Genomic DNA, 17177 nt, shown 5'->3' with positions numbered 1-17177 from the left:
AAGATTTTGAATAGTTGTGTTTTCATTTTCATTGGTTTCCATGTATTTTTTAATTCTTCTTTAATTTCCTGGTTGACCCATTCGTTCTTCAGTAGGATGCTCTTTAGCCTCCATGTATTTGAGTTCTTTCTGACTTTTGTCTTGTGATTGAGCTCTAGTTTCAAAGCATTGTGGTCTGAAAATAGGCAGGGAATGATTCCAATCTTTTGGTACCAGTTGAGACCTGATTTATGACCTAGGATGTAATCTATTCTGGAGAATGTTCCATGGGCACTAGAGAAGAATGTGTATTCCGTTCCTTTGGGGTGGAATGTTCTGAATATGTCTGTAAAGTCCATTTGGTCCAGTGTGTCATTTAAAGTCTTTATTTCCTTGTTGATCTTTTGCTTAGATGATCTGTCCATTTCAGTGAGGGGGGTGTTAAAGTCCCCCACTATTATTGTATTGTTGTCGATGTGTTTCTTTGCTTTTGTTATTAATTGGCTTATATAATTGGCTGCTCCCATGTTAGGGGCATAGATATTTACAATTGTTAGATCTTCTTGTTGGATAGATCCTTTAAGTAGGATATAGTGTCCTTCCTCATCTCTTATTACAGTCTTTGGTTTAAAATCTAATTTGTCTGATATAAGGATTGCCACCCCAGCTTTCTTTTGGTGTCCATTAGCATGGTAAATGGTTTTCCACCCCCTCACTTTCAATCTGGGGCTGTCTTTGGGTCGAAAATGAGTCTCTTGCAGACAGCATATCGATGGGTCTTGTTTTTTAATCCAGTCTGATAGCCTGTGTCTTTTGATTGGGGCATTGAGCCCATTTACATTCAGGGTAACTATTGAAAGATAGGAATTTAGTGCCATTGTATTGCCTGTAAGGTGACTGTTACCGTATATTGTCTGTGTTCCTTTCTGGTCTATGTTGCTTTTAGGCTCTCTCTTTGCTTAGAGGACCCCTTTCAAGATTTCCTGTAGGGCTGGTTTTGTGTTTGCAAATTCCTTTAGTTTTTGTTTGTCCTGGAAGCTTTTTATCTCTCCTTCAATTTTCAATGACAGCCTAGCTGGATAGAGTATTCTTGGCTGCATATTTTTCTCATTTAGTGCTCTGAATATATCCTGCCAGTCCTTTCTGGCCTGCCAGGTCTCTGTGGATAGGTCTGTTGCCAATCTAATGTTTCTACCCTTGTAGGTTACATATCTCTTCTCCCGAGCTGCTTTCAGGATTTTCTCTTTGTCTATGAGACTCGTAAGTTTTACTATTAGATGTCGGGGTGTTGACCTATTTTTATTGATTTTGAGAGGGGTTCTCTGTGCTTCCTGGACTTTCATGCCTGTTTCCTTCCCCAAATTAGGGAAGTTCTCTGCTATAATTTGCTCCATTATACCTTCTGCCCCTCTCTCTCTTTCTTCTTCTTCCGGGATCCCAATTATTCTAATGTTGTTTCGTCTTATGATATCGCTTATCTCTCGAATTCTGCCCTCGTGATCCAGTAGTTGTTTATCTCTCTTTTTCTCAGCTTCTTTATTTTCCATCATTTCATCTTCTATATTACTGATTCTCTCTTCTGCCTCATTTATTCTAGCAGTTAGCGCCCCCATTTTTGATTGCACCTCATTAATAGCCTTTTTGATTTCTACTTGGTTGGATTTTAGTTCTTTTACTTCTCCAGAAAGGGTTTCTCTAATAACTTCCATATTTTTTTCAAGCCCAGCTAGTATCTTTAAAGTGATGATTCTGAACTCTAGATCTGACATTGTACTAATGTCCGTATTGAGTAGGTCCCTGGCAGTCGGTACTACCTCTTGTTCTTTTTGTTGAGGTGATTTTTTCCGTCTTGTCATTTTGTGCAGAGGAGAATAGATTAATGAGAGAACAAAATGCTAGCAGAGTAACAACGTCCCCAGAAAATATACTCTAAACAAATCAGAAAAAACCTGAAGCAGTGGGAAAAGGAAGGGAAAGAGAGAAAAAAGAAAAAGAAAAAAAAGAAAAAGATAAAGATAAAAACAAAAACAAACAAAACAAAACAAAACAACAACAACAAAAAAAACAGAATGTGATCAAATATGATCAGTGCCACACACTAGATTTGGGGTGTATTTTGGTCTTTTAGAAGAAAGTGCCTCCCAAAATTTTAAAGAAAGAAAAACTTATATATGTACAAAAATAAGGGTTGATATGATGAAGGGATGGAATATGACTGTAAAGATGGAAATTATAAAAAATTTTATAAAAGGAATTGATAAGAAGTTGTTTGAAAAAAGAAAGAAGAGGATTTAAAAAAAGAAAAAAAAAGGGAGAGGATGTGATCAGGCAGGGGAATAGAAAACACCATATACTAGAGATTTAGGGTATATTTTGATCTGTTAGAAGAAACTATCTCAAAATTGTAAAGAGAGAACAACTTATATATATAACCCAAAAATACGGGTAACTACTATGAAGGGATAGAATATGACTCTAAAAATGAAAAATAAAATTTTTTTTTTTTAAAAAGGGATTGATAAGATGTTGGTTGAAAAAGGGAAAAAGAAAAATTCAAAAAGAAAAAAAAAAGAAAAAAAGACAGTTAAAAAAAATTAACTTTGAAAGACTACAGAATCATGGTAAAAAAGCCATGAATTCTATGTGCAGTAGTCCCCTAGAGCTGGAGTTCTGCCGTTCTCTTTGATGGGTAAACTTGGTCTTGGCTGGCTGTTCTCGCTGATCTTCTGGGGAGGGGCCTGTTGCCGTGGTTTCCAAATGTCTTTGCCGGAGGCAGAGTTGCCCCGCCCTTGCCCCCTCCCGGCTAAGTAATCTGCTCAGGTTTGCTCTCCGGGGCTTTTGTTCCCTGCGAGCTTTCCGTACAGCTTTGGAGGCGGAGACTGAAAATGGTGGCCTCCCAATCTCCGCTGCGGAGGAGCCGCGGGGCCCCGCTTCTCAGTGAGCCCCCAGAGAAAAGCCGTCAGTCACTCCCGTCTCCCCGGTCTCCAGCCGCACTCCGTGCTCACCCGGCCTGTGACCGCGCATTTCTATCTCTGGCACCCGACCCTGGGTGGAGTCTCCAAACCCAGCAGATCCCTGTGGCGCACTCCCGCGCGGCTCCTCCCAGGGGAGGAAGGTGAGTCTCCCCGGATCTGCCGCTTGTTGGGTCCCTGCTGGAGGAGCAGTGGCCCTACTGTGCCGCGGATCACGGTTTATGGCAACCCCGAGCTGAGAGCCTGCGCCTGGGCTCCGCCTCTGCAGTGGCTTCCCTGCTCCGATACCTGGGAGCTCTGCCACACTCAGGCACCCCCGGTCTTTCTGTGACCCGTGGGTCCTGAGACCACACTGTCCCGGAGGGTTCCACCCCCCGCTTAGCCACCAGAGTGACGTCCCTCAGTGGAGCAGACTGTTAAAAGTTCCGATTTTGTGCTCCGCGGCTCTATCACTTGCCAGAAGCGGCCGCCGGAGGCCCCTCCCCCGCCGTCTATCCTCCCGAATATCGCCTCGGATTCACTTCTCCACTCGTCCTACCTTCCAGAAAGTGGTCGCTTTTCTGATGAGAGAGTTGTTGCTCTTCTTTTCTTCGATCTCCTGTTGAGTTTGTAGGTGTTCAGAATGGTTTGATCCCTATCCAGCTGAATTCCTGAGAGGAGACGAAATCCAGGTCTCCTACTCCTCCGCCATCTTGCTCCGCCCCCCTATATTTTCTTTTTTGACACTTACTGGCTCCATTTAACTTTCTCCAAATCCTTCCTTAATCCACTTCTATGTGACTTCTAAATACTTCACTCCACTAAATTAGCTCTTGCTAATAAGGAGCTTTCTCTCGCCAAGTCCAAAGAATATTATTCAGTTCTCATTGTATACATTTTTTTTTTTTGCAAATCACTACAAGTGAGCATTCATTCACTAAACATTTTCTTGCCTTGATTTCTGCAGCACCACAATTTCCATATTTTCTTCTTTAATCTTTGTTCACTTTTCTGTGTGTCTCATTTGCAAGCTGTTTTCTCTGCCAGCCACTGAAATTCAAAATTGCACTAAGTTTGATCCTAGGATTCTTCTGTGATCTTCTTTCCTCATCTATCCACTACTTTGCCTTGTATACCCAAGAGAACTCCAGAATCTATATTTTTAGCTTTTACCTTTCCCCTGTACTCCAGACTTAGATATCTAATTTCACATGACAGACCTATTTAGGTGTTTCTTAGGTACCTCCAACCTACTAGGTATAGCCTTTTCCCCCAACCTTGTTTTTTTTTTTTTTTTTAAAGATTTTATTTATTTATTTGACAGAGAGAGAGATAGCGAGAGCAGGAACACAAGCAGGGGGAGTGGGAGAGAGAGAAGCAGGCTTCCCGCCGAACAGGGAGCCCGATGTGGGACTCGATCCCAGGACCCTGGGATCATGACCTGAGCCGAAGGCAGACGCTTAACGACTGAGCCACCCAGGCGCCCACCCCCAACCTTGTTTTGATATTATTTTTTTCTTTCTCAGTTTAAACCAGAAACCAATGAGTCTTTCAATCTAACCCTCTTCTTACTTCCTATAGTTTAACAATGACCAAGCCTTAGCCATAACACACACACACACACACTTTGAAGTCTTAGTTTTCTCCTTATCTCCAACACCACTTACCTAGTGCAAGTACTGTTTCCCACCCAGATTGCTGCTGTGTGTTCCTAAGAGCTGTGGTGGGGGCATCATAGCCATCTGTATTTGTTAATTGGTCTTACCCAAAGGAAAAATAAACTTTTAGTGCCTTCGTGACAGGAGGTAGTTTTATAACTTAAAGTGCCCACATAAATTAAGCTCTTTTCTTCCCAGAGAGACTGGATATTAGAGGTGCTTCTCTTCTTTGATGATTATATTTCAAGGATGGCTCCTGGGTCTTAAACTATAAAGCTGATGGAGAGGCTTTTAAAGATTTGCATCTGAAAGATGCAAAAGAAGAATTTACAATTACATATTTTCTAAAGTGAATAATTTAAGAAAAAGGAGAGAAGGGACCTCAGTGCTTAGACCATCTGGTTTCTGGAAAGGCCAGGGTAAAAGTGAAGTCAGGGGCCTGGACACAGGAAGAAGCTCATCTAAAGTTGAGAAAGCTGAAGGAAACAGGCCATCTTGGTCACCCCTTATCTATTTCTCTGTCATCTTCTAGTACCATGTTCCTTGACTCTATGTGCCCCAGCCAAAGCATACTTCAAGTATGCCAACCCATCAAATTCATGTCCAAGATGGCATCTCTTAACTGCTTTTCCCCCTGTCTAGAAAGTTCTTCACCTCTCATTATGTAGTTGACTTGGACTCAGCCTTTAGATGTCAGTTCATGATCCTTCTTCAGGGCAGTCTTTCCTTCTTTCCGTCTTTTTAACTTTTTTCCCTACTTTTCTGGAGATTTCCTTAAACTTTGTTTTCTAAAATTTCACTTGAGGATTTCATTTTTTTTTAAAGATTTTATTTATTTATTTGACAGAAAGAGACACAGTGAGAGAGGGAACACAAGCAGGGAGGAGTGGGAGAGGGAGAAGCAGGCTTCCCACAGAGCAGGGAGCCCAATGCGGGGCTCGATCCCAGGACCCGGGGATCACGACCTGAACTGAAGGCAGACGCTTAATGACTGAGCCACCCAGGTGCCCGAGGCTTTCATTTTTGATATGAGATTTTTAATATATATTTGTTCCCTGAATGTGTTTTCTTTCAACAGAGTCTATTTATTTATTTATTATTTATTTATTCAATTTCATTTATGCAGTATCTTTTACCTCTCTGAAAACATTTATGCCATTTTGTTTTTTTTCTTTATATTTCATGTTAGAGGCTTCCTTCAAATATCTGGTTATTGTTGGTGTTTGATGATATATAGCAGACTCTAAAAGGTTCACTGGACACTCTGGGTGCTTGCCCAAGGCTGAAAAACTGTGAGCTTTGCTATAGCATGATATGTTGGATCATTTTGTTTGGAATCCATGATATGTGTCTTTACATAGAATCAATGTAGTGTAATGATTAAGAATATGAATTCAGTAGCTAATCTGTCCATGTTTGATTCTTGGTTTTGCCCTAAGTAGCCACATGAATTTGAGCAAATTATTAACCTCTCTGTGTTTTGGTTTCCTCATTTGTCAGATGGCTGGAAAGATACTATCACCTAATAGAAATCTTGTAAAATTAAAATGATTTAATATTTATAAATAATTTAGAATAATGTCTCACACATGTTGAACTTTATCTGTGTTAACTGCTCATCATTATCTCTCTGGTGAAGTTCAGTTTTGCTTGAAAAAAACTTCTATTGTTTCTACTGGAGGAATTCTAAGGAGCAGGACAGAAACAGGGCTGGGTTGTAGACTCCAACTTATTTCTTCTGGTTTCAGTATGGGCTCCCCTGGCTCACCTGTGTGCAGTGTGCTCGTTTCATCTCTAGAGAATAAAATCCTCTAGTCCTCTGTTTGGGTGGGATGGAGCAGTTATTATGCTGCTCAGAGAAAGAAAGGGGATCAAGGATCTAACTTTTTAAAAGACATTCTTTCAATAAATTTTACTTTTGTTAGATCTTTGATCATTCTGGCTTTGAGAGGGATATAAAAATGCCAATCTCTGAAAGTTTTGTGGGCAGGAAAGGGTTCTAAAGGTTACTTAAATCTAAGGAAGTTACAATTCACCTATCTTCTTTCCAGCTTCCAAAATTTTGTTTCTGTTGTACATTGTCCCATTCTTTTTTGCCTTGTGGTTTCATACCATGGGAGAGAACATGTACTCAAAGATTGTATTCAACTTGCCATCTCTGCCACAGTTCTTGGTCTTTTTTTTTTTTTTTAAGAAAATTAACATATAAGCATTTGGTGGTATGCTCTCTTTTTAAAAAATAATTGGAATTATAAAAATATCTCACTATCGTAGAGCGTGCTTACACGTAGTGTCTTATTTGATCCTCACAAAAAACACTGAGAGGTTGGCAAAGTTATTTGACTATTATGAAAACTGAAATTCAAAGATATTAAGGGGCTTGCATAAGAACGACTTGCATAGATTCCATTAATAAGAGATACACAACTAGTGATCATTACTTCTGACTCAGCCCACATTATTCAGAATCTATATATTACTTAAGTAATAAGTAATTATTTCTGAATGGTCAGGTTTATTGAGAAAAACAAAATCCTAAGCTTCATATTCATCCTATGAGTTTGTTCAGATACTTTTTCAAATACTTTGTAAGTTGTCTTAGCTTCTTTAAATTTGAGGGTTTCAGTGAAATTCATGTTGTGCAGACCTTTTGTTTTTAAACCTGATACACTAGATTCTCTTCACTACTAACTATAATAGAAGTAATAAGATTGCCCGAATGGCATCTCCCCACTACCACACACACAGAGCCCACAGAGGCAGTGATGATTTTTAATAGTATCTCTTTATAGCCATAAATGGGAGGTGCAAAGAAGTGACTCTGCTAAGTTGGAAATTGAGGTCGAAGAATGACAACAAATCAAGCAAAAAGCCACATAGAATATCTGTGACCATCAGATAGTCAATTTTTCTAAATTGAAATATTCCTTATTTGGGTTTTTTATTTTTATTAAGAGAAACAAAACAATTTGGGTGACTTTTCTATCTAAACCTATTCTACAGTTTTAAGAATAATAGAAATATTTATATCTTCTGCAGGTAGGAAAGATGAGTGAAGCTGTACAAAAATCATAGACAATAGATTTCTGAAAATCGGAAGTAAATCAGTAGGAGGTACTTGTGTAGCAATGGAAGATTGGAAATGATTAGTTTCAAAATGAATGTCAATAGTAATTCTAGGAAGTACTCACAGAAATAAAATATCAGTGCAGGAAAGCAGTCAAAGAATTTCGTATGAAAATATATTTTGCAAAATCCTTATTTCATCAATTAAAGGTCATAGATTAGATATCTCAAATGTAAAATAATTCTACATTCACATTAATTTAAAATTAAACTATATATATCTGCAAAGGAGATTAGGATTAGTTTTTAATTTCTTCGTTTTCAGTTGTTAAAAAATTTGATCTGTTTACACAGCAACATATTAATAAGGGATATGTTATACCTTTAAAAATGTAATTCTCTTTTTTAAAATTTCTTGTGATACATAGTCTTTAAATTAGAAAATACTACTTCTAATATAATTTTTTATAATATATAATATTATGAAATTCTAATATATAACAAATTATAAAAAGAGAAAGACATAATTATGTATCATTTTATAAATATATAGACATATTTAAATGATTAGTGCCATTGTAAATATTCTGTTCCCCCCCTCTTTGAGACAAAAATACTAGTGCTCAAGTTTTATTTAAATTATCTTTTTTTTTAAGATTTTTATTTATTTATTTGAGAGAGAGAGAGAGAGCATGAGAGGGGGGAGGGTCAGAGGGAGAAGCAGACTCCCCGCCGAGCAGGGAGCCCGATGCGGGACTCGATCCTGGGACTCGATCCCGGGACTCCGGGATCATGACCTGAGCTGAAGGCAGTTGCTTAACCAACTGAGCCACCCAGGCGCCCTTAAATTATCTTTTATCAATGAATGGAATGTGTTATCAGAAATTGGAAATCAGGGGCACCTGGGTGGCTCAGTCGTTAAGCGTCTGCCTTCGGCTTGGGTCGTGATCCCAGGGTCCTGGGATCGAGCCCCGCATCGGGCTCCCTGCTCCGCGGGAAGCCTGCTTCTCCCTCCCCCATTCCCCCTGCTTGTATTCCCTCTCTCACTGTGTCTCTCTCTGTCAAATAAATAAATAAAATCTTAAAAAAAAAAAAGAAATTGGAAATCATGTAACTAAAGCAATAAAACATCGATTGTTAATGTTCTCATAACTGAAACAAAAAAGAGAATGTAGGCAATTTATGGCCAATACAAGTAAAAATAACTTTTTGTACACTTTCTTATCTCTCTGCTTGGTTTTGGCCTCAGAGAGTATGCTCATATTATGATATTACACTAGCCCTCTCCTTTAAAGAGTTACCTTTTAAATTGCCAACTGAAAGAGAGTGCAGTTTTGAAGACATACATTTTTAGAATTATTATTTATGGGACTGTGTATCTATCTATTATCAGCCACAGATTTACTAAATCAAAAACTGTCCAATTTATTTTTTTAAATATAAAAGCTCCTTAATCTGCAGGTGAGCTTTAATTTTGATTTTATTTTGTATTTAGGTCTCTCTTAATGCAAAGTCTTAGGAGATAAGTTCTTTACCTTTGAAAGGAAGTGAATTTATTCTGGCCATCCTCGTATGTTACTGACTTGGAAAGTCAAATGAATCTATGCAAAATCTCACTATTGGTCTTAACTATTCCAATAAGGATTTCATCATAACCTTAAATATTCCTTTCATTTTTCTTTCCTATTTCCAACATATACTTATTTTACTTTAAAATAATTGAAATGCCGCCATAGCTTCTCACATTTGTAATCCTATCAATCTTATTCTAGATGTTCTAGCTGCTATCTTTTAAACTTTGAGCTGCTGGCCTTTTAGCATGCTTTAGTGTTTCACTGGAGAGCAAAGGTTTGCATTTGAACCCTCTCTTAGCCCTAATGCTATACTTGTTTTTAGAAAACACTCATTGTACATTTAGGTCCCCCCCCCCGCCCCCAGTAAATGTAAGGTTTTTCTTCTATCATCATTGAAATCGTGTCTGAATTTTTCTAAATATTATTGTGCACCTTTATTTTAGTGGAAGGAGTGGTAATATCTCATTTATGACCTGGCACATGTTGGACCTAAATACATGCTTAAACTGTAGCAAGATTGCATATCTATTTATTTGAAAACAGTTTTAAGTTTTTATGCCAGTGAAACCAATATAGTGAATATCCTCTTTGTGTTTATAGCTTCAGTATTATTTTTTGTATTTGTATAAGGATTTAACTAGGGTAAGCGTTTACAGATGAACTTTTCATAAGCAGATGCTAACCTTGTCCATGGTTATGTTTTTACCAGTGCCTTCTGAACAAAACCCATTTCTTTCCTTCACTAATGAAATCCTAGTGAAGCCTTATTGAGAATTTTCAGGTAGACATAAAAACTATTCAATTTTATTGGTCCAGGAATATTTAGTTAGTAGATCTGAATGGTAGATGTCCTGTTGTCCTGAGTCAGGCTAAAAGAGGTTCTGTGGTGTCCAGATTGTGTCCCAGTGGAAATTTTTATTTGTTACAAATTTTTTTTGTTCAGCCTATATCTTTGTACATACTTGGAGGATAATGTGACATCAGTCTTATAGTCAACCATACTGGGAAAAACAAAAACAAACAAACAAAAACTCAAAGTTTTGCAGTGTCATTTGGTGTCCAGTGTCTGTGTCTTCCAAATTTGATTTTATAGTTATGGTGAAAGATACAATTATATACATGAGATACTCATGTGAGATACAAGCACAAAAGTTCATCCTATTAATCTTGTTATTTTTAATTATTGCCTTTTATGATTTACTAGCTATGCATTTTTGAACTTTAAGTTATTTTTTATATGTTTGTTAAATAACTCAGTGTTATACCTGGAAATATGAGATATGGAATTGCTACGAGAAACTTTTTTATACAGATTTTAATTTCTTTGTGTAGATATTACTATTATTAATAAGACAATTATAAGGTAGTATGAGTCAATGAAATACAGTCAGTTCCATCTAAATATTGTAGGATCACATGGAAACTAAGGAATATCTTTCTTACTTATTTTATTTTTTCCTAGAAATCAAAAATATCTACGTATGACAAAATGTGGGCCTTTATGAGTAGCAGGAGGCAGTCAGTACTCGTCAAAAATAATGAAGAAGGAATCCAGAGAGTCCTCACCTCTGATTATGCTTTCCTAATGGAGTCAACAACCATTGAGTTTGTTACCCAGCGGAATTGTAACCTGACACAGATTGGCGGCCTTATAGACTCCAAAGGTTATGGCGTTGGCACCCCCATGGGTAGGTTTTATGTCAGTCACTGGTTCTTTGTTCATTAATCTTAGTTGCTGTGAGAAGGAGAAAAAACAGTGCCTCCATATGCCATTAGGAATTCTGTTTTTTAACAAATCTATTCTGTTATGTTCTGTTACTGTATAAAATCAGGGAGCAATTTGGACATCTGCTTCTAAATAGGTAAGTAACAAAAGAAAAATTGATTTCTACCAAAATGGTCAGTAGACATTTCTACTGTATCAGTGTTGAAAAAAACCCACATCAATGTAAAAGACCCTCTCAGTTCTAAGTTTAAAAAATATTTTATGAATAAAAGTTTTTGTATTTTATTTTTTCAGATTTGTGGTTTATGAGTATAGTATTTGAGTTATTATAGTATAGTATTGAGTATAGTATTAGAAAGTTAATTAAAAGAATGAGCCACAAGTGGTTCATTGGTTTCTGTGGATATTTGTTTTACTGTTCTATTTTAGAGACGGTATTTGTTTTAAGAGAAATTGCAGACTATTTACCAGTAACATACCAGTAACAATTACATAATGAACTCAAACAATAATTATTTTTGACAACCTTTTTCTTTCATATGACAAAATTATTTTCAATAATAATCATGAAATGAAATAAAGGTTAAAAAAAAGAAATGGGGCACCTGGGTGGCTCAGATGGTTGAGTGTCTGTCTTCAGCTCAGGTCATGATCCCGGGATCCTGGGATCGAGCCCCACATCAGGCTCCCTGCTTAGCAGGGAGCCTGCTTCTCCCTCTCCCTCTGCTGTTCCCCCTGCTTGTGCTCTCTCTCTCTCTCTGTGTCAAATAAATAAATAAAATCTTAAAAAAAGAAGTAAAAAGAAAAAGGATAACAACTGTCAGAAGAGAATGAAAATTTTGATTTATTGAAATTAATATATGTGTATAATATATATGAATATGTCTATATATTCATATGACAAGTGCAATCATACATAACATTACAGTACATGTGTGCATGTGGTGGGCATAATAATGGCTCCCCAAAGTGTCTTAATACATTCAGGCACCTATAACAAAATACCAGAGATGGGGTGGCACATAAACAGCAGAAATTTATTTTTCAGTTTGTAAACTGGAAGTCCATGATCTAAGGGCCAGCTGACTCCTTGTCTGGTGAGACCTGCTTCTTGTTTAATAGATGGCTTGTCTTCTCGCTGTGTCGTCACATGGCAGAATGGTCAGGGATCTCTCTGGAGTCCCTTTTATAAAAGCGCTAATCTCCTTCATGAGGGCACCATCCACTGACTAATCGGGCCCCACCTCCAAATACCGTCATATTGAAGATTAGGTGTCAGTATAGGAATTTGGGCTGTCACAAACATTCAGACCATGGTGTTGGGGAGTTGAGAGGAGAAAGAGACTGAGAGAGATTTGAAAATGCTACCAGCTGAACTGTACATGGAGGAAAGGGCCACAAGCCAAGGAAAGCAGATGACTTTTAAGAGTTAGTTTAGAATGCAAGGAAACAAATTCTTTCCTAGAGGTCGAAGAAGAAATGCAGCCTTGCAGACATACCACTTTTAGAACTTCTGACCTTTAAAGTTATTAGATAATTCATTTATGTCGTTTGAAGCCACTAAATTTGTGGTGATTTTCTTTTTTTTTAGATTTTATTTCTTTATTAGAGAGAGAGAGAAAGAGAGAGAGCAAGAACGGGAGGAGGGGCAGGGAGCTGGTGTGGGGCTCAATCCCATGACCCTAGGATCATGACCTGAGCCAAAGGCATGTGCTTAACTGACTGAGCCACCCAGGTGCCCTGTGATGATTTGTTATAGCAGAAAGAGGAAACTAATACTATATAAAAGGAAAAAAAATAACACATTAACATGTTTTAATTACATCAATGTATTTTTTGAAATAAAAGGGAAAACAGCTATTCACTGGCCCATCACAGTAATAAATAATAACATTACAATTTTTCTGAGCTTTAACTTCTGCAAATTTGTTGACAGGTCAAAACTGATCTTCAAGTATTCATATTCAATAAATAGCATAGCTATATTTGTCAATTTATCTTTACTCATAAATTTGATTAACTTTAATTTAGAAAAATTTCTTTCAAATGAACATACATACAATAGTTAGAAAGTTGGGCATAGATTTATGAAAATCCAATTTCATAAACAATTCCAGAAATTACAATACTATAAATGTCTTTGTTTCTTTGAGATCATTTCTAGCAGCTTTCAAATGTCTGGGAAGTCCAAAACTTTTCCACCATAATGACTTCACCAAAAAATTTCTACACTAAATTCTACTATATTTGGTAGAGTTTTCTCAAATTTATCATGTAGTTCAAAATAGCTTGGACTGGCTTTGAGAGAATTTTGAGACACTAGCTCTTATAACACGACATATTGCTATATATATATTCTAAAGATTTTATTTATTCATTTGAGAGAGAGAGACAGAGAGAGCACAAGCAAGGGGAGAGGCAGAGAGAGAGGGAGAGCTGGGAGCCCAGCTTGGGGCTTGATCTCAGGACCTGGAGATCATGACCTGAACCAAAGGCAGACGCTTAACCATCTGAACCACTCAGGCGCCACAACATCTTGCTATATTTATATAATAGACCCAAATAATGATTCCACAGTCACTGTAGAAGTGAAAACAAGCAAACAAAAAACCCCACAAAACCTTGGATTCTTATTCTCCAGTTATGCAAGTGTAGCTGAGATCACGTGTCAGGCGGTGGTGGGGGTAAACTATATAATGGACATTCTCCAGATTAGTTTCCAAGTAGAATACAATGTTTATTAAAGAATAAGAAATGAAATGTATGTTAATTCAAAGCTTAATTAAAGTTGGGTTATTAAAACTCAATGGTAATAATTTAGAACTTAGGTGCACAGAAGATATTTTTGAGGTTATTTTTGACATGTTTGACTTGCTAGTGTGTGGTAATAGTTGATGTTATTGTTGTTTTTAAATTCTGCACACAAAACGAACCCATTTATTGCCTGAACCAGGGGAAAACCTCCTAAACAAAGCCTTATTGGCAAAATGTATATATTAATTCAGAAGTTTTATATTTAACTCTAATATATGATAAATATTTATTAATGATTGAGTGTTCATAATTACTACTTGAGGAGCAAAGTTTTTTGTTGATGGAGTGCTCAAACTGTGGCATGCCATGGTTAGGTCTGGTATGATCTAACCCTCAGAAGAATTACATAATGAACTCAAACACTTCATGTACCTTTATTTGGAATTTGTGATGAGTGACTTCTTTGCCATTTTTTCAAGTATACTTTACTCATCTATGAATTGGAGTATAAGCAAATTTATATTTTAAACAATAGTCTGATAATGTGCTATTAGAAAGTATCATCATGTACAACAACCTTGCAGTTCCCTAGAGGGTATTATGGTAAGTGAAGTATGTCAGACAGAGAAAGACAAATACTGTGTGATTTCACTTGTATATGGAATCTAAAAAACAAAATGAAGAAGGAAAACAAAACAGAAACAGACTCAGATACAGGAAACAAACTGTTGCTTCCCCCAGGGGAGAGGGGCAGAAGGGTATGTGGGATAGGTGAAGGGAATTAAGAAATACTAACTTCCAGTAATAAAATAAATGTCATGAAGATGTAATGTACAGCATAGGGAATTTGGTCAGTAGTTGTAATAGCTTTGTATGGTGACGGATGGTATCTAGACTTTACATGGAGATCATTTAATGTATAAAAATATTGAATCACTATGATGTACACCTAAAGCTAATAGGATATTGTATGTAAATTACACTTCAATTAAAAAAAGAAACTGTCATATGTAGTATTCACAATGATATTCTAGATTTAGCCTTGTCATTATTGTAATCTTGGACAAGTCACATGAAAGTTATGACTTCTAGATTTCTTTTTTTTAATTAGTAAAATTAGAAGGTTATAGGAAAACCTAAGGTCTCTTTGATTTAAACTTAAAACAATTTTTCTGATACTGTTCTTGACAAATTCTGAGAGTTTGTTCTAAACTGGGCTAAGAACTACATGGAGAAATATGGTTAGCTGATGTCTTAGAACAAATTTTTAAAATCAAGCAAACTCCGCACTTATGAAGGGTAGGAACAGTGACTTGTTAGGCTCCCATTGCCTTATAGTTTCATCTGGAAAGAGCTGGGGCAAATAAATGCATTTCTCAGTGTTGTCTCCGAAAGGAGTGAGATTTTCATATGTCCTTACCATCTTTTGCTGCTTTACATTATCTGGATGAGGGCATAGATCTTTGTTTCTTTGTTGTAAGCCTACACAACAGCACCTGCATTTTATGGACCCTCTAGTATTTGTTGAGCACATGAATTGTACATCTGAAAATATGATGATGCGGTAAGTTTATAAACAGAGAAAACACATAACTTTTTTTTTAAAGATTTTATTTATTTATTTGAGGGAGAGAGAGAATGAGAGACAGAGAGCATGAGAGGGAGGAGGGTCAGAGGGAGAAGCAGACTCCCTGCCAAGCAGGGAGCCCGATGCAGGACTCGATCCCGGGACTCCAGGATCATGACCTGAGCCGAAGGCAGTTGCTTAACCAACTGAGCCACCCAGGTGCCCGAAAACACATAACTTTTAGAGCGAATAATAAATATGGCATTTTACATTATTAAATATGATGACCTCATTAAACAAGCTTGAGTAATCCAGGGTAATGAGAAGTAAGATTTGAGAAGGATGTGTGAGAACTTTGCAGTATAGCACAGGTATATTATTTTATTATTATTTTTCTGTTACAAATTTCTATTTAAATTCTAGTTAGTTAACATATAGTGTAGTATTGGTTTCAGGAACTAGTGATTCATCATTTACATATAACATCCAGTGCTCATCACAAGTGCCCTCCTTAATGACCATCACCCATCTAGCCCATCCCCCACCCACCTCCTCTTCATCAACCCTCAGCTTGTTTTCTATAGTTCAGAGTCTCTTATGGTTTGTCTCCCTCTCTTTTCTTGTCCCCCTTTCCCTATGTTCATCTGTTTTGTTTCTTAAATTCTACATATGAGTGAAATCATGTATTTCTTTTTTCTTTTTTCTTTTTTTTTAAAGATTTTATTTATTTGACAGAGAGAGACACAGCAAGAGAGGGAACACAAGCAGGGGGAGTGGGAGAGGGAGAAGCAGGCTTCCCGCTGAGCAGGGAGCCCGATGCGGGGCTCGATCCCAGGACCCTGGGATCATGACCTGAGCCGAAGGCAGACGCTTAACGACTGAGCCACCCAGGCACCCCTGAAATCATATATTTCTTTCTCTGACTGACTTGTTTTGCTTAGCATGTTATACTCTAGTTCCATCTTCGTCATTGCAAATGGCAAAATGTCATTCTTTTTGATGGCTGAGTAATTTTCCATTACACACACACACACACACAAACACACACACACCAGTTCTTTATCCATTCATCAATCGATCAGTGTTTGGGCTCTTTCCATAATTTGGCTATTGTTGATAATGCTGCTAAAAACATTGGGGTGCATGTGTCCCTTCAAATCAGTATTTTTATATTCTTTGTGTAAATACCTAGTAATGCAATTGATGGATCATAGGGTAGTTGTATTTTTAACTTTTTGAAGAACCTCCATACTCGTCTCCACAGTGGCTGCACGAGTTTGCATTACCACCAACAGTGTAAGAGGGTTCCCCTTTCTCTGCATCCTGTCAATACCTGTTGTTTCTTGTGTTGCTGATTTTGCCATTCTGACAGGTTTGAGGTGATATCTCATTGTAGTTTGTTTTTTTTAAAGATTTTATTTATTTATTTGACAGAGAGAGACACAGCGAGAGAGGGAACACAAGCAGGGGGAGTGGGAGAGGGAGAAGCAGGCTTCCCGTTGAGCAGGGAGCCCAATGTGGGGCTCGATCCCAGCACCCTGGGACCATGACCTGAGCTGAAGGCAGACGCTTAAAAACTGAGCCACCCAGGCGCCCCCCACTGTAATTTTGATTTGTGTTTCCCTAATGATGAGTGATGTTGAACATCTTTTCATGTGTCTGTTAGTCATTCTTTGTTATGTTTGTTGTGTCTGTTATGTCTTCTTTGGAAAAATGTCTGTTCACGTCTTCTGCTCGTTTCTTAGTGGGATTATTTGGTTTCTGGTTGTTGAGTTCGATAAATTCTTTATAGATTTTTGGATACTAACCCTTAATCAGATATGTCATTTGGAAATATTTTCTCCCATTCTGTAGGTTGCCTTTTAGTTTTGTTGAATGTTTCCTTCACTGTGCAGAATCTTT

The 17177-nt window shown here is 37.4% G+C and overlaps 1 protein-coding gene across 2 annotated transcripts in view; it reads left to right on the top strand.

Annotated features, from left to right (window-relative positions):
• Positions 1–17177, top strand: part of GRIK2 (glutamate ionotropic receptor kainate type subunit 2) — a 666284-nt gene that overhangs the window by 620489 nt on the left and 28618 nt on the right. For both annotated transcript variants that reach the window (XM_021693614.1, XM_021693616.1), the window contains exon 14: positions 10691–10916. In XM_021693614.1, coding sequence (XP_021549289.1) covers positions 10691–10916 — 226 coding nt within the window. The remainder of the gene's footprint in view (positions 1–10690; positions 10917–17177) is intronic.

This window comes from Neomonachus schauinslandi, chromosome 8 (assembly GCF_002201575.2).
Source record: "Neomonachus schauinslandi chromosome 8, ASM220157v2, whole genome shotgun sequence".
NCBI classification, from domain to species: domain Eukaryota; kingdom Metazoa; phylum Chordata; class Mammalia; order Carnivora; family Phocidae; genus Neomonachus; species Neomonachus schauinslandi.
The sequence above is the reverse complement of the archived record's forward strand: the minus strand, read 5'-3'. Positions and strand labels throughout refer to the sequence as shown.